This window comes from Rhineura floridana, chromosome 2, assembly GCF_030035675.1.
Source record: "Rhineura floridana isolate rRhiFlo1 chromosome 2, rRhiFlo1.hap2, whole genome shotgun sequence".
NCBI classification, from domain to species: Eukaryota; Metazoa; Chordata; class Lepidosauria; order Squamata; family Rhineuridae; genus Rhineura; species Rhineura floridana.
Window position 1 is genome coordinate 98,614,899 of NC_084481.1, and position 22,106 is coordinate 98,637,004.

Sequence of the window (22,106 nt, forward strand, 5' to 3'; positions counted from 1 at the left end):
TAAGATGTACCTCTACCTATGCTCAAGCTGCATATTGGTAAAAATAAACAAATAGTATAAAATGCCAATAAACTTTCAATGGCTTCCAAGCAGGGATAAGTGCTGCACTCCTGGAATTTCCTATCACATGGAGAACTGGGGTGAATGTAACAATAATAAAGCAATTGGGAAAATACATTATGTTCCTAAGCCAAAAGATGATCTGTAGCAATAGCTATTTTGTATCCTGTTACTTCCTTGTAAAATAGCCGCAGCTAGGGTTGCTAGCTGACCTGAAAAATCTAGCCTGGCCTACTTCTGTGTCTCAAACAACAGCTTGATTGAACAAATCAGCACATAAAACTGCTAATGGCATAGAGGCTGTCATTATCACAACTTCTGCTAAAATCTGCAGATTAAGTTGCTGTTAAAAGCACAAGAGTAGAAACCAATTTTAAAAAGCTGGCAACCCTGGAAGCAGCAGGAGGAAAGGGCTTAACAAGATAGATTTCTCTATCTTTCTCTCTTTTCCAAGATACATGCATGCACAGGGATTCTCACCTCATTTCACCTATTCTGGAGTGGACTTCTGGTGTTTGTTTTTTAAGTTCTGGATTGGACTTTGGTGAGCTGATATCTAACCCGTCCCTAATCAGAAATTGATAATTTAAATCTTAAAACCATCATTCTTGTCTCTGTAGCTGTGGCTTTCCTTGAAATCTCAGAATTATTGCTAAATCACCCAGGGATAACTTCTCATACACGTATGCTACAGACAAACTGCATAGTATCAATTAAGAGCAACACAACTAGGTATGTGGAGATGAATTTATTTAAGAACCCAGCTCAACATATTTCAAAACAAATACATCTGATTTTGCATCCTTCTACAGACTTTAGTTGTGCCAAATTTATTTTGGGAGCCTCCCTGTTGCTGGACCATTTGCATTTTTCATCCAATAACAAAATATGTGAAAAGCGTAAATGATGCTTTATATATGTCCAAAATAAGAGGCACAGAGGAAGGATTACGCTACAGAATTTAACAAACTATTGCTGTTGTTGAAAACTACCATGAAATAATGGGATAAAAGGACTATGTATAAATATTGTAAATAAATAATTTAAAAAAACAACATATTAAAGGTATATAGTGCCAACCAAGCCTACAGCCATACTACCCTAAACATGCCCAATCTCGGAAGCTAAGCAGGATCAGGCTGCCTGGGAATACCAGGTGCCGTAGGCTTAGAGGAAAGCAATGGTAAGCCACCTCTGAATACCTCTTACCATGAAAACACACACACACACATATACATATAAGATTCATAGGATGGCCATAATCAACTTGAAGGCATATAACAACAGTGCCAACCAATGTATTACCTATAGAAGTATCATCTGTCTACAGTCCCTGCCCTGAGGTCATATGATAGATAATAGAGCAGGGATGGGGAACATGCCGCTTTCCAGATGTTGCTAGACTCCAACTCCCACCAGCCCCAGGCAGCATGGCCAATGGTCAGGAATTATGATCTAAAGAAACTGCAATTCAAGTAACAGTGCCCAGTTTTTTCCTACTCACCACAGGCAAGGCAGCCTTGGATGAGAAGCAGGAACACCAAACCCAGCAGAGGCCTCATTGTTGTTCAGATGCAGTCTTTGCCTCTTGATTGCTCTTGAGATGTGAGCAGCAGAGCCAAGAACTTAGCAGCAACAGAGAAGTAGGGACATAAGGGACTCCTCCCTTACCCTGTTGCTTCCCCATAACAAGAAAAAGATATTGAGCAATGCCCAGTAATGTGTAAACATGTGTCCCTGCCCTACAGGAAAGTACAGATTGACTCAACTGTGATTGTGAGGTCTGCCTTCAGCCTATAGGAGAAACTGGAAGAAGGGTGCTCAGAAACATTAAAATTTATCCCGCCCCACATTGCTCTGTGTATGTGTTTACTCAGAGGATTAAAAAAAATCCTGTTCTACTTATAGTAAAATGAGGATAAACAAATGGCAGCAGCTGGGCCAAATGGGCCCTACCTCAGTTGCCAGCTCAGAGGCAAAAGCGCATACTACAGATGGAGGAGAAATTCTATTCAGTTTGCACTGAAAGCCGGATCTATCAAATTTGCACTTTCTGAAACAATACGTGAACCAAAATACAACCATCCTTCAAAAGTTGCACTTATCCAAATTTTGTGATGCAGTTTTCCACCCAAACCATGTTTACAAAAATGCAAATATTAGGGGGAAATTTGCATAAAATACAGTAGTGAATATAGTAGTGAACATATATAAAAATGCATTAGGAGAAATTGCTTGCAAAAATGTGTACATTAGTCAAAACTGTATACAAAAATATGTTTATCAGGAGAAATTTGCATTAGAATGCTGATGAATTTTCATGAGAATTTTAAAAAATGCAAATTGCTGTAGGAAGGCGAACTGAATTTAAGACTGGAAAAATGAGAAACTGAGAGAACCGAAACTGACAGATCCTTCCATCCCTACTGCATACACAGTTACACACCATATATTTAAAGCAATTTAAAGCACATCTAACTTCCCCACATACACACGTAATTCTGGGAGCTACAATTTCCAACAATCTGAACAGCCCACAATTCCCAGGATTCTTTGGTGGGGAAACATGTTTTTAATGTGCTTTAAACATATAGCATGTACACAGCTGGAGTGCACTGAACAGAGAAAAGGGAAGTTGGCAGTGGGACATTAGCAGGCCATTTCAGTGGATGGTGGAGGAGGAGACCTTGATCTGATTCCCCTGCTCCTCTCTTCCTCGCCCTCTAGCTACTGATAAAAGTGGTTTAGACAAGGCAGTGGCTCTGAGTCAGCAGCACTGTTCCTTAGCCTCAGGTGTCAAAAATACATGACACTGCCTTGTTCTTCACCACATTTATGTTCTCCAGGTAGGAACAGAAGTTTCACATGCCTTCCCCACTGTTCCAGTTGGGCACATAAGTGAAGGGGAGCTAGATAAGGAGGAAGGCTTACAGGGCTCACATCACTTACAGAACCATTTGTAAGAACAGAGGAATTCTCAATGGACAATCACTTCATAAACAAATGCTGAATGGATGTGTGTGAACATGTGATGGGTATACAACTGCACAAGAGTGGTAGACCACCTGAGCACATAATTGGTATATGATTGTAGGCAAGTACATGGCACATGCACATGGAACTGAATCTCCATTTAATTTTCCAGATGTTGTTGGACTCCAACTTCCATCTGCCCCAGCCAGCATGGCCAATGGTGAGGGATGATGGAAGTTGTAGTCTAGCAACATTTTGGAGGGCCACACGCACCTTACCCCAGCAATAAAGCCTGTATAGCTACCTGTGCTATTGGGAGCAAGCTCCATTGAACAAATCAGAATGAGAAAACTTGCATATGCACAGACTATTAGTTAATGCAGGATAGAAGAGCATACTACATACACATTGCTACAAGCCACAATCCTAAACATTCCTACTTGGAAGTAAGGCCTATTAAAATCAATAGGGCTTACTTCTAGGTAAATGCTTAGGTTTAGATTATGAGGGTTTGCAAAAGCATGTTTATTGGTCACAGTATTTTGAGTCACAAAAGATGAAAATAAGATATTATTTCATGCTACTAAAGTAAATTGAAATCTTTGAATATAAAATAATGATAGTAAAGAAATTAAAGTGTAACCTAACTCCTAATTTGCACAAAATTCTACACTCAAGGACAAGAAGCAAATATGGTAGAAAAAACTGAAGAAACAGAAGAATCCTCTTTGTCTTAGGGCAGATCTACACTACACATTTGAGGCACATGACTTAACTCAAAAAATCCAGGGAACTGTTTCCCCCCCTCACAGAGCTACAAATTCCCAGCACCCTTAACAATCCACATTTCCCATGACTCACACAGATTTGACTTCTCAACAGCTGTTCAAGATTAAGATCACATACACATACTTACCTGAGAATAAGCTTATTTAACTCAGTGGGACTTACTTCTGAGAAGACACATTTAGGTACTGTATTGCTTCAATCCTATACCCACTTACTAGGGAGTAAGTCCCATTGAACACAGACTTGGGCTGTAATCCTAACCATGTCGACTAGTCCCATTAGATTCTATATCTATACTGACAATTAATTAATTAGATTGATCTCTGACCCTTCGTCCCTGTTACAAACCTCCTTTATACGGTCCATTATGGCATTACCTACATGTGTCCCTAATAGCCTTATACGACTAGAAATTGGAGTACAATTCATAGAATCAATTATTTGGATATTGAGGATTAATTATTGGCTAAAATTATATTTTGAACCTCAAGGTTTAGCACCTCACATTCTTGAGGATAACTTTAAGTCAATATGGAACACTATAATTATAGATAAACTTCAACATCTTGGCTTTACCATGCAAATAATAAGACAGATGGGATACGAGTCGGCAAGGATAAATATCAGACAACGTATCAGAGATATCGACTTACAAACTCATCGAGAAATGGCGAAGAAATATAGATATAATGCCAGTCCATATCTTCCGATGCCTTACCTAACTAATCTTAATATACCCAAATATAGAAAAGCATTTACCTGGATTAGATGTGATGTCCTCCCTTCAGCGGTACTGGAGGATCGATATAATAAGACTCCATATATTGATCGCCTTTGCCCCTGTGAAAGAAGATAAATTGAAACGAATGTCCATGTTTTATTATACTGTCCTCTATATGATCAACCCAGATCGCACCTTATTACACCGCTTTTAGACAACCAAATTTTAAATTCTGATGTTGCACGAATAGATTATTTACTGTCTGACCATAAGAAAGAAATTACATGGGAGGTAGCAAAATTTGCTGTAATAGCAATATTAAAAAGGAAAGAGTCTTTACAGAGTTTTAATTTTTAATATTATGAGGATACGATATAATACTTTTAAATTAAAATACGATTAGATTCGGAATTGTAAACTGAAATGTTATAAATGTTTTTATATTTTGTATGGATCCTTGTGATCATTAATAATAAAGAATGGACCCTTCCTCCCAATAGGCTTTACTCCCAAGTAAGATAGGATTGCAGCCTTACTTCTCAGGAAACATGAATAAGATTACATTGGCCAACCAAGAGGTTGCATGTGATATGTAAGTATATGACTAAATATTCCCTCATTTGTTCATTGAGAATGGAAGAATCACAAAGTTTGACATATCAAATTGCTAAGAAAAGATGCTCTGGTGCACTTTTGCAGACAGTTTATATAAAATAACTCCTCTCATATATATAGAGTTACATCAGAATAAATAACTAGGAAATGGCTGCCCTATTTAGGATAGGAAACAGAACCACAAATGATATGGTTTCATTGGAGAATGTGGAGTCACCTGAGCAATGCATGAGTTATAAATGAAGCCAATGAGAGAGAATGGTACTTGGTGTCCTATTTGGCTGAATCTTGTAGCTGTGAGTGATGGAGAACCACCTCAGGCTGTGGGCTTTATTTCTTGTAGTTGCTGCTGTTTCTGCTCAAAATACCTCAGGTAAATGTTAGGAGAAGAAGGGCAGTTGAAGTATCCCAGTGTGGAAGGGTTAACAAACAGCTGATGAAACTGTTTTTTATGCTAATTCTCTAGGGACTGGTTTTAATAGGTACTGACTTTGTCTTTATTTCACATGCTTTATGTTCTTGGAGAAAACTTCCCCTATTATGAAACCAGTTAGGGCATAAGGTTAAAAAATGTAAATGTACTGTCTTCAAGTCAATTCCAACTTATGGTGACCCTATGAATAGGGTTTTCTTGAGGCTGAAAAGCATTGACTGGCCCAGGGTCACCCAGTGAGCTTCATGGCTATGTGGGGATTTGAACCCTGGTCTCCCAGGTCATAGTCCAACACCTTAACCACCACATCACACTGGCTCTCTGGGCATAAGGTTATCGCAAAGCTATTTTAGGCAGTGAGTGATGGCTAACCTTTACTGTGAAACTCCCTAATACTGGTCTGTATTGATTGATCTATGTAGAGAGAGCTTGGCAACTTCCTGGGAGGGAACACAGTAGCTGGCTGTGTTTACTAGGACTAATTAAAATGTCAAAGTGGTGAGGAAGCATTTGAATTTTCCAGAACTCCTCTTCAGCCAAACTGAAGTGGAGGGGGGGGGAGGAGACAGAAAACCTCCCACAATGGGAATGACCAAAGGCAATTGTATGGGGTACCAGGAGCATTTTGTAGTCTTTGGCTGCAATGCACACTAGGGAGGAAGCACCATTATCTCCATAGGGCTTACTCTCTCAGTAAACCTGCATAGGAGTGGGCAGTTTAATGAAATTGGACTGGGCTAGTGGCCCCAATCGCCTATTGGATGGAAGGCATGTAATCCCCCTCAAAGTCTACCTTCAGGGGGCAGGTAGTAGCTCCACTTCCAGGATATTTCTCTTGGGTGGCTAAAAGTGGCATTCTCCAAAACATCCACATATTATAGGTACTCATGTTGGTCCACCAGGAAAATCCCCAATGATCACTATAGGGTAATATTAAGTAACATGCCAACAAAAGGAATGAACAAGCTTTTGAATCATCAAAAAATATGAGTTTGTGATCTTCTAGTTCAGGGGTGCAGAACCTTTTTCAGCCCGAGGGCCACATTCCCTTCCAGGCAACCTTCTGGAAGCCGAGTGCTAGTGGTGGGCAGGACCAGAACCAAAAGTGGGCAGAACACTGAATATGAATTTTACCTTTGTACAGTAGCAGTAGTGTAGTGGCAAATGCAGAAGTGCAGGGTCCCTTTGTAATAATCACAACCACACCTCTTCCCATCTTTTCCTTTCTTTTTCTGTTGAGAATGAGGTCCTTGTTAATGCCTTCCTCACAGCAGACATCCCTAGGAGTTAATAAACATGAAAGGGAGTCTTCTTAGTGGCCAACACACTTCCCTTTCATGAATGGCTCATAGCATGCTGGAGACATATGGGCCCCGCTCCCAAAACATATTTGCATAACCATTACTGCTGTTCTCTTACTGTTGGAATGTGTGGCCGACTGTCACTTCTGTTTGGATATTGTTGCAATTTAAGGCACAGCATTAGGAGAATGAACCTTCAGGTTGAAAAGCAGTATGCTTCTGAATTACTAGTCACTGGGGAGCAACAGCGGGAGAGGGCTTTGCCCTTCAGTGGTGCAGCTAGCTAAGTTTGGATCCTGATCTTACCGGGGAAGGAGGGTGTCTTTATATGGCAGTGTATACTACTTTAATTGTGAAGCACACTCCCTCTTCCCTGCCATTTCATGCTTTACAACTCCCTCCGTTCTTTACATTGGAGGAAAAAGCAAAGTTTGCCAACTCAATTTAAAAAAAGAGAAATTCTTCTAGAGTGGGTACTTTAGTATTTTAAGCTGAAACTCTAATCACAGCACCATCAGGACCACACAAATAAAATGGAGTTTACTTTTGCTGCCCTGGTGCTGACCACATTTACTTGGGATTAAGAACTATTTTGTTTTGCTCATTTTGTTATTTTTACTTAAAAATAAGTATCTGTAACATGTACAGTCCTGGCTGGCTGCCCCTTAACTATACATTCTTTACATTAAGAAAGGAAGGATGCTGCAGCAGCATTGGCCCTAGTGGGCTCAGGTACAGCTGTGCTAGTCTAGGTGCTGATGTTAGGCCTGTTTGCTGCTTCCTCCATCTGCCATTCTCTCTGGGTGGTCAATGGGGGGGGGGGCTGGACTGAGAGGTCCTGGACTGTGCTGGTTTTGCCCTCCTGCCCTAATTCTGGGCTTCCCATAGGCATCTCATTAGCCACTGTGGGAAATGATATGTTGGACTAGATGGGCCTTTGGTCTGATCCAGTAAGGCTGTTATCTGCCTTATCTTCACAATAGCATATTGGCTCAGTTCATCAGATTCACTACTCTTTACTGTATGTATGTTGGTGTTTGCTAAATGTTGCTACTGGCTGACCCATTCCTTTGTCTTCTGCAGTGTCTGTGTCATGTGGTAGCTCCCACCTCTTGATTACAGTCCCAGTGGATCTCTTCGGGGTGGGTGTGGCTGTTGGTGCCAATGAGCTGACTCTGGGATCTGGCTGTTCTGTGACTGCTGTACACCTGAATACACTACAGCTGGAATACCCTCTCTCTGCATGTGGAGCCATCAGAAAAGTAAGGAAATCCTGCATGGAAGCAAGGGGTTGGACTAGATGATCTCCAAGATCTTTTCCAAATCTAGGATTCTATGAAATGGTATTACTATGAACCTTCATGAATTGTCTGGATTATATAGGGGCTTTCATCAAAAAATAGAGAGGCAAAGGCAAGTGTTGCATGTATTTCACTTAACAGATTGGAATTAAGTGCAGTGAACAACTTGAGACTTGGGTCATCATTTGTTCATTTACAAAACTGAATGGGGGCCAACAAGTTTGCTATTCAAATAATCTACCAGCTCTTCTATTCTGCCTGACTTGTAGGTTTCTCTGAACTGGGGATAGAAGGATATGTGAACTTCAGCTCACTCAGTTTCTCATCTTTCCAATCATAAATTCATTCTCTAGATTTTTGCTGCAATTTGTGACTTTTTTTAATCCTTGTGGAAATTCATTGTTTTGATGCAAATTTCTTCTAAGAAACACATTTTTGTGTGCAGCTTTGACTAATGTACACATTTTTGCAAGTAATTTATCCTAATATAATACGTATTTGTATGTTCCCTTCACTAATATATTGATTTTATGCACATTTACGTCTAATATATGCATTTTTGTAAACGTTGGTTGGAGAACTGCATTGCAAAATTCCGATAACTGTGAATTTCAAAGGATGCCTGTGCTTTGGTTCTCATTGTTTTGGAAAATGTGAATTTGATAGTTGCCTTTAAATGTGATCTGAATCATTTTTCTTCCCCACCCCCTACCCTAAAGTTACACGGTTGCACCCAGATTCTAACTTCACCTATGTAAGTGATAAGTCTAAATTTCTTGAGTGACTTCTAGGGTCACATCCACACCACACACATAAAACATACCACTTTGAACAGTCATGACTTACCCCTAAGAATCCTGGAAACTGTGGTTTGTTAGGGTGCCAAGAGTTGTTAGGAGACCCCTCTCAGGGCTACAGTCCCCAACCCTGTTAACAAACTACAGTTTCCAGAAGAGTAGTATTAGAGAGCCTATAGAGATTGCATTCCTCTTCTATTCTTCTGAAAATGGTTGAACTTGCTGTGGCCTAAGAAAAGGCAGAAGACCCACAAGAAAAGCGCAAGATGACAAAGGTTAGATCATGGCGTTGTGTGGATGCCCTGTAAAAAGTTAGTAAAGTATGATAATTCCACACTAAATGCCTAGTTTAGAAGCATGCTTAAACTGCTTCCAGACTGTTACCATTTTGAGTGTGGGATTTAAATCACATCCCAACTCTGCAAACTCAGGTTGCACCGTTACAGTAGGCTCTGTGGTAAGGGAAGTGATGGGAAAGTCCACTAGAAAGTGTGGGATACAGTTGCTTGATGCAACATCATATAGTTTCCCTGCAAACAAATGGGAATGAATGCTCAATTAATTGCTAATGTCATATAACCTCCCTACAAACTTTGTGCAAATAAAGTGGAGTGAATGCTCAAGAAACGGGCCATCTGGAAGCTACCTTAGATGGACATTCTGAAGGATGCTCTTGGGCATACTGAACTCATTCAGCTGCCAAAATCCAAACTTGTTTGCTGAAATTAACATTTCCAGTAATCTTAGATTTAAGAGGCTGTAAAATAATTGTGAAGTAAGATGTATAAAGTACTATCAGCCTTGTATCCAGCATTGCTTGGAAATTCTAAGAAGGAAACCATAAATTTATTGTAGATGTGGAAAGGTTCAGTCTTGATTTAAAATGGTATCCAAACATAGGAAGCTGCCGTATGCCTAGTCAGACCATCAGTCCATCTAGCTCAATGTTATCTACACTGACTGGCAGCAGCTCTCCAGGGTTTCAGGCATGGCTTCCTCCCAGCCCTACCTAGAGATGCCGGGCATTGAACTTGGGCCTTTCTGCAAACAAGGCAGATGTTCTACTGCCGAGCTCCAGCCCTTCCACATAAAAGGAGCCACTTAGGTTGTTCTGCAGGACCTGCTGCTGCTAATTTGACATCGGAGAAACACAGGACATAAGAACATAGGAAGCTGCCTTATACTGAGTCAGACTACTGATCCATGTAGCTCAGTATTGCCTACACTGACTAGCAGCGGCTTTCCAGGGTTTAAAACAGGGGACACTCCCAAACCCTACCTGGAGATGCCAGGATTGAACCTGGGACCTTCTGCATGAAAAGTAGATGCTCTGGTACTGAGATATGGCCCTGTCCCCAAAATAGATGAAAACTTGCTTTTTGATCTCTAGGAATCATTCTGCAAAACCTGGTTACAATACCTTAAGAGGTGTCCAAATGCATAGCAAACAACTAAAATATATAGCTGGTTATGTTTCTGAACTGCAATTCTATACAAATCTGAATGTTCTGACTGGAAGCCACTTGATATGAGGCCCAAGTTGATCACTGCTCCTGAGCACTGTGCCCTGATCATTATTTCAGTCATAACCTGGCAAATGGGTTCTTTTTACAAAGGCACAGTAAGTTTTCTCTGCTTTTTTTCCTAACAGAAACTTGTTTTGCAAAGATTTACCTTGCATTCCTGCTTGAGGAATCGGTGGCAAAATACAAAGTTTGATTACCGAGACTGGGTTGTGGTGGTATGAGTGTATAGGACACCATGGGAACCCTCCTGCTCACTTTCCCACCTGATCATATTGTGAGATTTTGAGAGGATCCTTGATGGAGAAGAGCACAACTTGAGTGAATTGTAGGGAGTTTGAACTTGTCTCTAATCTGCATAGCTTTGACTTCTGTTGAGCAAACAGGTGGCAAGAAAATTGGAAGCTTATATATACTAAAACACCTTGGTTTTCTTGAAATGCTACATCTTTTCACCATCTTGTAAAAAATTCTGAAGACTAACTAAACGTTTATCTGGCTCCTAGCTTCTTCCAAAGAGCATCCATTATAGAAACATTCTCCACTATGTACCTTCAACTGCAAATGGTGTTATCCGGACCAGTCGCTTCTCTCATCCCATTGATTGTTTCTACCCAAGGCAAGTCCAGGTTCTGAAAGAAGTGCTGTGCTAGTGAGAGATGCTGAACTACCCCATTGCAATAAGAAAAGAAGGTGATGCTTTTGCTTATAACTGGCCCCCTTCAAGAAATGTGTAAATCTGGCTTCTCCCATTGGTCATGTTCAAGGCAGCCCACAAAGCTACAGATATGGCAGTTCATACCTTGGCGTGGGATAGCTGCCAGAGGCTTGGTCTACTATGGAACACTGTTCTTGCACTCATGTGCACCTGTCATTGTAGGAAGTACTTCCAACTCCAAGTTTTAATAGATAAATGATCTCAAGCAGATGATGAGGAATTCTTGGTGTCCCTGAATCCAGAGGTTTAATCCTTAGCAAAGTCTGGCAATTTAGCCTGCAGCTGCTAAAACATCATGCCATAGGTCAGGGTACCTTGATGATGTACAGGGATGATAGCATGCAAAAGAAAAGTGTGTAAGATCTGTCCCATGAGAAGATGATTAAGTCTTCTAAGCTGTAGAAGATATGAATAAATGAAGCCTGGTCTCTCTTCTAGGTCCTGGAATGTGTCCTCTCTTGGACTCCAGCCCACTTGGATCCCTTTCACTTCCACTGTGATGGAAAGACAGCACCTGGAGTTTGTCCTTGAAGTCTACGACAGTGAGTATGCTTAATCAGCTGACTTACAAGCCTCTTTCCATGTATGTGTGTGTGTTATGTGCCTTCAAGTCGATTATGACTTATGGCGACCTTATGAATCGGCAACCTCCATTAGCATTTGCTATAAACCACCCTGTTCAGATCTTGTAAGTTCAGCTCTGTGGCTTCCTTTATGGAATCAATCCATCTCTTGTTTGGTCTTCCTCTTTTTCTACTCCCTTCTGTTTTTCCCAGCATTATGGTCTTTTCTAGTGAACCTGGTCTTCTCATTATGTGTTCAAAGTATGATAACCTCAGTTTCATCATTTTAGCTTCTAGTGATAGTTCTGGTTTAATTTGTTCTAACACCCAATTATTTGTCTTTTTCCCAGTCCATGTTATCTGCAAAGCTCCAACACCACATTTCAAATGAGTTGATTCTTCTCTTATCCACTTTTTTCACTGTCCAGCTTCCACATCCATACATAGAGATCGGAAATACCATGGTCTGAATGATCCTGACATTGGTGTTCAGTGATGCATCCTTGCATTTGAGGACCTTTTCTAATTCTCTCATAGCTCCCCCCCCCCAGTCCTAGCCGCCTTCTGATTTCTTGACTAATGTCTCCAGTTTGGTTAATGACTGTGCCAAGGTAATGATAAACCTTGACAAGTTCAATGTCCTCACTGTCAACTGTAAAGTTACATAAATCTTCTGTTGTCATTGCTTTAGTCTGTTTGACGTCCAGTTGTAGTCCTGCTTTTGTGCTTTCCTCTTTAACTTTCATCAGTATTTGTTTCAGATCATTACTGGTTTCTGCTAATAGTATGGTATCATCTGCATGTCTTAAATTATTAATGTTTCTCCCTCCAATTTTCACACCTCCTTCATCTTGGTCCTATCCCGCTTTCCATATGAAGTTTTGCATGTAGATTAAATAAATAGGATGATAAAATACACACCTGTCTCACACCCTTTCTGATGGGGAACCAGTCGGTTCCTCCATATTCTGTCCTGACAGTAGCCTCTTGTTCAGAGTATAGGTGCACATCAGGACAATCAGATGCTGTGGCACCCCCATTTCTTTTAAAGTATTCCATAATTTTTTTGTGATCTATTGCTGTAACTTATAAACCACAGGCTGATTTTCTTCTGAAATTCCTTGTTCCTTTCCATTATCCAAAGTGTGTTTGCGATATGATTTCTGGTGCCTCTTCCCTTTCGAAATCCAGCTTGGGCATTTGGCATTTCTCGCTCCATGTATGGTAAGAGCCTTTGTTGTAGAATCTTGAGCATTACTTTACTTGCATGAGATGAGGCAATAGTTCACTAATTGCTGCATTCCCTGGGATCCTCTTTCTTTGGAATTGGGATGTATATTGAACACTTCCAGTCTGTGGGCCATTGTTTTATTTTCCATATTTGTTGTCAAATTTTATTCAAAATTTGGATAGATTAATCTCAGTAACTTGTAGCAACTCTATTAGTATGCTATCTATTCCTGGTGATCTGTTTCTTCCAGGTATTTTAAGAGCAGCTTCCACCTTACACTTTAAAAGTTCTGGTTCTTCATCATATGGTTCGTCCTTGAATGAATCTGTCATCCTTGCATCTCTTCAGTGTATTGCTTCCATCTTCCTTTTATTTTTTTCTCAGTCAGTCAGTGTGTTCCATTTATAGAAAGCTGTAATGAGTAAACCTGGGAGTTGCCCATCTTGATTAAACACTGGCTGGAGATGAGCCACAATATTTTATTTAGGGAATAGAACGAGGGTTGTTTGCTTTGGATGTGTATGTGTTCCTTCTGTCCTTCTAGCAAGCGGATTTTTGAAAGCTTTTAAAACAGGAGTGGCTGATCTTGTTTGGCTCAGGGGCTGCATTCATGCTTGGCTAATCCTGTGGGAGCTACATGCCAGTGGTGCGTGTGGCCAGTTCAGAGGCACATAGCCCTTTCCCAGCTGATCAGCACAGATCAGCTGAGGAGAGGATTATCACCCCTTCCCCCCTAATTAAATGATGGATCTGATGAATGGGGAGGTGTGATGGGCAGGGATGGGGAACTACTTTTGGCTGGAGGACTGGATTCAAAACTGGTGAACCATCCACAGGCCACTCTGACAGGTGGGCAGAGCCCTGCTCACCTGTCATTAACCTGGTATCCTATGACGTCTGTTATAGGATATTGGGCGTTTGCAAGGCACAACTCCAAAGGAAAAATTGCAAGTGCACTTTTGAGTGTACTCCTGATTCTTTCTTTGGAGCCATGGCCTGAGCTTCCCACACCTGGCGTTGTATGACATGAAGTGCAAGGAAACAGGGTGTGGTTCACCCAAAACAGTGTAATGGGCCAAATCCAGAGGCCTGGTGGCTTAATTAGGCCTCTCTTAAAAAACTTGTTTGACCAGAGATCACTTGGGCAAAAGAAATGCAGGAGGACCTCAAAACACTTCCAGCTCTTGGAACTACTGTTATGTTTCCAGCCTTTGTTTATAGAGCCAGTAGGCTATCAAAATGGCCGTGGAGATAATTAACGTGACTTGGCTGCTATTGGAAAGTCTAGAACAAGAATCCCCAAGTACATTCACTCAGTTATGTAAAACTGCACCAACACTATGGCTGTCACTCAGATATGGTCTGTAGCTACGCTGCTGATCTAGAGCTATTTCTCAAACCCACTGTCTTCATCCTGGCTACATCAAGAAATAAGGCTGGCATCATAGGGCACATGATGAGGCCCATTGCCATCCTGTGAAGCATCCTAGCCCTCCTGCTGCACCTGGTTGATGTGGCCTCTCCACCTGTTCCCTCTGAGCAAGTTAGGAGTGTCAGGAGTATGGAAAAGTAGCATCAGGTTCTACTTGAGCAGTTAGATGGATTGGATCCACATAGAGAAGGGAAGCAAATGAGCAGCAACCGGAAAGAGGTGGGCTTACTTAGAAAGAGCCCCAAACCCTCCCAAATAATATGGGTAGTAGCATGGCAAAAGTGTCTGCATTCTAGAAAGGCAGGCATGGGGGTGAGGTGTCATGGTTGTGAAGCTTGTGTCTTCTTTTATACTGCCATATATGTAGATGGTTCTTTATTAATATTCTGTTTCTCAGGTATGTGGTCACTACCTTTGTCTGACCCGACTTACTTCCTTGGGGATCTAATCAACATCCAAGCATCTGTAAAGAAGGGGAGCCATGTACCACTGAAGATCTACATGGATGAGTGTGTTGCCCGACCAAATGCAGAGTCCTCTGTAAAATATGAGGTCATCACAAACCATGGGTGAGAGACTGGAATTTGCAGGCACAGACATGAGTAAATGGCAATAGTGATTAAAAACTTGAAAAATGGTTCCACCACTGTGGACACATTTAACATCAAAGTTCATTGGATACTGGGACTTGAGTGTAAATACCACTAAGCTGGGGTAGCTAATCTGTGGACCTCCTGATAGTGTCAGACAGCAGCTCCCATCAGCCCCAAGCAGTATGGCCAACGGTAAGGATTGATGGGTGTTGTTGTCTGACAACATTAGGAGGGCCCATGTTTTCCCTACTCTTCCACTAAGCCCTTTTACTTGAGATGGATAACTAACCCATTTTAGAAACCTAACATTAAACTGCTGGTGGCTTAGGCTGCAATCCAATACATTCTTACCTGGGAGTAAGTACCATTGAACCTAATGGAGCTTACTTCTGAGTAGACATGTACTGGATTGCAGCCATAGAATGGCAAGCTGTTCTAAGCTGAAATGAGTAGGAAGCTAGACCCAATGCCCCTTTCATTGTCTACTGGGTCTAATTAGAGGTGAAGGCAGCATGCATCCCATTCTAGAAACATGGGGAGCTACATGCATTGTCTAAAGTGGTGGATAGGCAGGATTTGGTGCTTGGTAGAAGAGTGTGTTGAATCTCCTCCCTCCTTGAGCTGCTTTTCTCCTGTATGGGCACAGATCAAAAGAATGAACTTCTGGGGTGAGGGGCAGGGGTGTAGTCGTCCAGGGTGTTGGAGGGGTCTTAGACCCTTTACCATTTTGGGAGCAGGGTCTCTATGTCTTCAGCCTCCTGCAAGCCAATTGGCATGAAAGCAGAGTGTGTCACTGGAAAGAGTCTTCTAATATGCTTCCTTGTCCTTTCTTGCTTACTGGAGCCAATCGGAGTGAAAGGAGGTAAGTTAGCCAGTGAGAAGACTCTTTAAAGTAGCTAACACTGCCTCCTTTCATGCTGATTGGCTCCTAGAGACTTCTGTTGTTGTGGGAGAAGACATTAACAAAGATCTCATTCTCAACCCAGCAGCAAAAAAGGAAGTGTGTGGCTGTGATATAATGAAGGGACCCTGCACTTCTCAATTTGCCACTACACCACTGGTGAGGGGAGATGGTGAGGAAGGGGTTCTAAGCCTCCCCTCTTTTTAGAGCCCCTTTAGATGTCCTTTGCATTGAGAGTTCATGATGACTTGTGCTCACAATGTGGGGTGCCTATATGCAAACCCGCTTTCAATACTGTTTGCCCCTTCAGTATGATGCGTGGCCAGTCCAGTATAAATCTACCACTAATACACTATTGTTGCATTAATGGCATGTTGCAGAATACACTTGCAAAAAACAAAAAGGAAAAACCACTCATCTGGCAGGGCTCATATCTGTTAAATCATCACCCATGTCTAAACAGATTGTGCCATCATGTTCAGTTAGATTCAGAGCTTGGTACAAATTGCTCTTGTCTCTTTTGTTGCACAGCAAACACTGTATGCCTCTTGAAACAGGAGTTCACTTGTGTAGGAATTGACGAGCTCTGCTGCTATCTATAGTCCAGATGAAGCAATAAGTGTGGTACTCATCGCAATAATATGATGAAGGAAATTAGATCATTTGTCTCTGTTTCTGTCTGTCTTGCAGGTGCCTTGTAGATGGGCAGCATGGTAGTTCCCATTTTCTTCCTACACAAGAGGGTGGAATCCTCCGCCTCCAGCTGGACAGCTTTGCCTTCATTGGGGCCTCCAATCACCAGGTTGAGGGGGGAGGGGAGAAATGGAAATTGAACCTCAAATGCCAGGCTGATACTACACTAGCTTGATTTATGGTCAGCTGCTGTTAGGGGACAGTGGACATGAGAAGCATGTGGAAAAATCTAATGTCATCCATATGGATGAGATGCCTTCTCACATAAAAAGATCTGCATAGGTGATAAGGAAGAGAGCCAGTGTGGCATAGTGATTAGAGTATTGGACTATGACCTGGGAGACCAGGGTTCGAATCCCCACACAGCCATGAATCTCACTGGGTGACCTTGGGCCAGTCACTGCCTCTCAGCCTTAGAGGAAGGCAGTGGTATACCCCCTCTGAATACTGCTTACCATGAAAACCCTATTCATAGGGTTGCCATAAGTTGCGATAGACTTGAAGGCAGTCCATTTCCATTTTTCAGGTGATGAGGGCATCCTCCTCTTAGCCTTCTAAGCTTTTTATCCTCTGAGGGCCCATGTCTCATCAGGGGCTTGAATGGCATGTCAGTAATGATAAATGCTTCCTTGTTATAGAATCATAGAATAGTATAGTTGGAAGGGGTCTATAAGGCCATCAAGTCCAACCCCCTGCTCAATGCAGGAATCCAAATCAAAGCATTCCCCTATGTTATGTTATAGGCTGTAGTGGTGGGATGCTTTGAATCTCCATGTTGATCACCACTGGGTTGACTAATGAACCTGTCCTTGTGTGTGCATCAGATTAGTATCTATCACTAGGTCCTCCCTTAATCCAGATGCTGGGAACAGAGTGACAACCTAATGTGTGACCTAATTTGATTGTATAGATCTACCTCATATGTCACTTGAAGGCAGTACCTATTGGCTCTGTTGACCGTCGCAACAAGGCATGCTCCTATGACCACACTACTGCATCTTGGAGTTCCCATGAAGGAGGGGATTGCTCTTGTTGTGCTTCTCCTAGTGGATGTGGTAGCAGGAGGAGAAAGCGAAGACAGCAGCAGAGGAAAGGTAAAATTCTCTCCCTAAAACATTCTTTGTAGAGTAGTCATTGACTGTGTAGGTACCTGTTAATCAAAAGGTTCAACAGAATGACTGCTTATTGTAGAGATGTTGTTGGACTCCATCTTCCATTATCCTCAAGTCGGCATGGCCTATGGTCAGGGATGGGTGGGAGTTGTACTCCACATCTGAAGAGCATCCCTTGATCTACTGACTCAATTTGGCGCCCAAATAGAAGCAGCCACTTAACTTTAACTTGTGTAGCTTCAGTAGCTCTTCTCCCCTTAATTCTAGGTCCAACATTTCTAACCATGTCAAATATTTGGCGTAGAGTTAAAATGGCTTGTCCTAGCTGGTTCATTCTTATTGAAGAGCTTTACGGAAAAGACTGAAAACATTGTTAAAGAAGTGGGATAACCGATGAGATGACAGGGTGAACAGGTCTGAAAGCTGAATTCATGAGCCTCTAATTTGCGCTGTTTCCTTGCAGAGCTGTTTGGAGAAGTCAACCTCAAGCTTGGGCCCATTGCCCTGAAAGCAGAGCAGATGAACAATTCTGTCGTGCTGAATGGCTCCAGCACCGTTGAACTGATGTCGGTTGTGTCCAGTTATACCACATCTGAGACCAGTTATGCTTTATCCAAGGTTCCCCATGCTGCTGAGTTACCTCCAAACCAGGTGGTGAATATTATCATGAGAGGGGGAGTAAACGAAGAATCTGGTGAGAGCTCCAAAACTCTCCTACATGTGGGAATGCGGGATAAACTTGATGGTGAAGGGTTTATCGACAGGAGGACTGAGGTTGTAAAAGGACCACTCCACCCTCGGTGGATTGCAAGATGAATCCTTGGCTTGGCTTCTTGGCTCTGGCCTTGGTGGAGAAATGATGCATGTGCTGACCCCTCCCAAACACACACACATGCATGTATATAGATTACAGCATGCTAAAAATAGGACTGTAAGGTGGGAGGTATCAACTAAGTCTTGTAAGGCTACCAACAAGCAAAACCTCCAATATTTTGAATTCCTGAGCATCGGCATAACATTCATCTGCTTTTGCTAAAAAGATGGCTTTTCTTTCCGACCAGTAGCCAATAATTGGGAAACCAATTTTCACACAGAAGTAGCACATCAATCACAGCTAAATTCAACTCTGTTTAAATTGCTGACAGCTTATTTGCAAAGGCTACTCCAAAGGTGTGGTGATTAGAACTGGGGATGGGATCCGCTGGCCAGTGCCCACTCCAAAAGCATTCCGTTAACCTAACAGGCAGTATCGATCAAGTTAATCATTGTCTGTTATCCATTGCTTTTACCAGTCTGATTTTCCACCCCAAAATATTTATCAACAGTTTCTTTCAAAATATTGATATTTTGAAATTCAGAGCAAAGAGGATCACTCTGCAAAGATGGAGAATATGTGGACCATCTGGTGCTAAATCTCAATTCAGCGGAATTCTTGCTCATCCCTAGTTAGAACACAGTAGTATTTATTAGCGTAGACTTTGGTACCTTAGACTAGTGTACTCCCAAAATCTATCATCTACTTTCTCAAAAGTTTTCTTTCCCTGTGAAAGAGGATTTCATTTTTCTGCCACTTTCTCAGGGCACTTGACAACTTCTTTCAAATTTTGGTGGGTGTGGAATTCTGAGTTTACCTTACTGCAAATTGGCAAAGGGTAGTGTGTGTTCTTTTTTTATAGTGACCATTTCTCCAGACCTCTGTAGCTTTTCTAGATGGCTGTGCTTCCTGATCTGAAAAAGGCCCATGGGGAGAGTTACCTCATAATGTCTTCCATAGGGCTTTAACCTGGTTAGGCTGTAGAGTGCACACCACTAGTGAGATGATTTGCAAAATGAAAGGATACCCTCAAACACTCCCTCAGCCACCTCAAAAGTGAAGTTCCCAAAAATCACTGCCCCCATTCATGAGAATTTCACTTAATTTTTCTCTCCTTGCTAATTTTCACATGAAACTTCTCTTATTAACTGATGGAGAATGGTCAAAACACAAGGAGAAGTTTTCATCACAGCACTGCCTTAGACTGACAAGACTAACTGTGGAACAGTCTGTTTCATCAGATGCATGAAATGTGCTGCATAAAATCCTAGAACATTTTTACTTGGGGTTGCTATGAAATTTAGGATTGCTGCTGAAGTGAGGCTCAACCATCAGAAGAGGGCGACGAGGATGATAGCCGGTATGGAGAACAAGTCTTATGAGGAAAGGTTGAAGGAACTTGGCATGTTCAGTCTGGTGAAGAGAAGGCTGAGGGGTGACATGATTGCACTCTTTGAGTACCTGAAGGGCTGTCACATAGAGGAGGGTACAGATTTGTTCTCTGCTGCCCCAGATGGTAGGACTAGGTCTAATGGTTTTAAGTTGCAGGAGCGTAGATTCAGATTGGACATTAGAAGGAACTTCTTGACAGTAAGGGCAGTTCAGCAATGGACCCGACTGCCTAGGGAGGTGGTGGGATCCCCTTCGCTGGATGTCTTCAAGCAGAGGCTGGACAGCTATCTGCGGGAGATGCTCTAGCTGTGGATTTCCTGCTGTGAGCAGGGGGTTGGACTCGATGGCCTACAAGGCCCCTTCCAACTCTATGATTCTATGATTCATCCAGCTCTGTATCTTCTTTGTGAACTGCCACTCTTGACACTCCTTTTCTTCTTTCCCTAACAGGGTTCTATCTCCATCTCCCCTTCTCCACAGCCACCCTGGTCATAATAATTGCCTGTGCCTTCATTGGATTTGTGTCAATGCTGGGCTGTTACTGCTCCACCAAGCGCTCCCACCGAGGATATCGTATGGAGACTGTCCGTGCAGCTTTGGCAGAGGCCGGTGCTGTTGCCATGGCCCCTGCAGCGATTGGTTCGTCAGATGCTGCTCCCTGTGGAGAACCCAGCGCTACCTCCAAGCAACCTGATGCGCTGGTAGCTGGCAGCTAGCAGGCAAACTGCTTCCATCTGAAGTGTTGGCTGTTTAATAAATAATTGGCAGTGCAAAACACAAACATGGGGTTGCATTTTTTAAAAACTGCAGAGAAGAAATTTGATGTAGCTGGGAAGAATTGTGAAATGGAAACAGGAGGGCAGGGCAGTCGATGCTGAAATTAACTCTCTAGAAAAACTTTGCCAAGGTTGGAGTCTGTGAAAGACTTTAGAATCTTCTGGCTTTAGAAGTCATTAAGAGGTTTCCATACGCTGAACAAGTGCACCAGGCACTCTGTTAATATCCACCCATAGGACTTCGGTCATCCATGAGAGGTTTGAAGGCTGCTGCTTGGCCCACAACTAAGTCACAACCATATCTTTCCTCTTTAGAAACTCCTTCCTGCCTTGGCCAATGCAGGCATCCAGCTTCTTGCTCCATTCTTCAGCTTTTGTTTTGCACAATAGGGTTGCACTTACCCCTTGGAAAGCCACGCATAAGCATAACACTTCTCAGTGTCTAACTAAGGTAGGCAGTTTTAAAATGTATCTTCCTTCCTTGGTCCAGCTCTTTGAGGTAGGTCCACTAATAGTATTACTACTTCAGAGTAAAAATGGAGAGGAATTCAATTCAGTTCATATTTAGAGCTGAACCTACCAAATTTGCGCTTTCCAAAACAATAGGAGAACCAAAATACAGCTATCCTTTGAAATTCACACTCATCTGAATTTTGCAGTGCAGTTCTCCAACCAACTAAAGTTTACAAAAATGCATATCCTGGAGGAAAAGTGTGCATAAAATTATATCTTTATTAAATTTATGTCCCGCCCTTCTAGTAGGAGCCCAGGGTGGCAAACACACGAAAAACACTCTAAAACAGACTTGAAAACATATTAAAACAAAAATCTGTAAAGAAATATTTTTATTAGTGAAAATAACCCGTTATAGTAGGAGAAACTGCTTGCAAAAACTATTATGTAAGTCAAACCTACATACAAAATATGTGTTCATTAGAAGAAATTAGTACTAAAATGCTGAAGAATTTTCAGGAGGGTTTTTTTAAAATTAGCAGATTACTGCAGAAGTATGGAGAATTGAATTTATGAATGGAAAAATGAGAAACTAAAAGAACTGAAATTGACAGGTCCTTGCATCCCTACATCAGAGGCAGAAAAATAAATCTGAGCCCACAGCAGAGTTTTGCTCTAAGCGCAGTAGTCTATATTGTGTACATGAGCTTCGGCTATCAGTATTTTGCAGGAGGAATTCAATCACATACCAGAAATCTTTATTTGTGCAATTAAAGTAGATTAAAGTCCTATGTTGCAACAAGTCCACTCTAACATAATACATTTTTGCAGTGAGGAAAGTGATGGGGAAATGCACTAGAAAGTGTGGGATAAACTGATTAATGGGAAAGATGTATAACAATCCTGCAAGCAAAT

At 41.9% G+C, this 22,106-nt stretch overlaps 2 protein-coding genes across 5 annotated transcripts in view; one reads left to right on the forward strand and one right to left on the reverse strand.

Annotated features, from left to right (window-relative positions):
• The window catches only part of CBLIF (cobalamin binding intrinsic factor), a 29,992-nt gene extending 24,761 nt beyond the window's left edge, over positions 1 to 5,231 (reverse strand). For 3 of the 4 annotated variants that reach the window (XM_061609716.1, XM_061609715.1, XM_061609714.1), the window contains exon 1: positions 1,565 to 1,738. In XM_061609716.1, the coding sequence (XP_061465700.1) occupies positions 1,565 to 1,622 (58 nt within the window). In that variant the 5' untranslated portion in view covers positions 1,623 to 1,738. Of the gene's footprint in view, positions 1 to 1,564; positions 1,739 to 4,581; positions 4,663 to 5,079 lie in introns of those variants that run through there. The other variant, XM_061609717.1, reaches the window with a different exon arrangement.
• A 164-nt stretch (positions 5,232 to 5,395) lies between these two features.
• On the forward strand, positions 5,396 to 20,743 carry LOC133376853 (zona pellucida sperm-binding protein 3-like). The gene is made up of 9 exons (XM_061609718.1): positions 5,396 to 5,531; positions 7,976 to 8,154; positions 11,020 to 11,132; positions 11,670 to 11,773; positions 14,855 to 15,026; positions 16,642 to 16,753; positions 17,555 to 17,738; positions 18,220 to 18,450; positions 20,413 to 20,743. The coding sequence occupies exons 1-9, from the start codon at positions 5,462 to 5,464 to the stop codon at positions 20,676 to 20,678; spliced, it is 1,431 nt and encodes a 476-aa protein (XP_061465702.1). The 5' UTR covers positions 5,396 to 5,461; the 3' UTR covers positions 20,679 to 20,743.
• Positions 20,744 to 22,106: the final 1,363 nt, after the last annotated feature.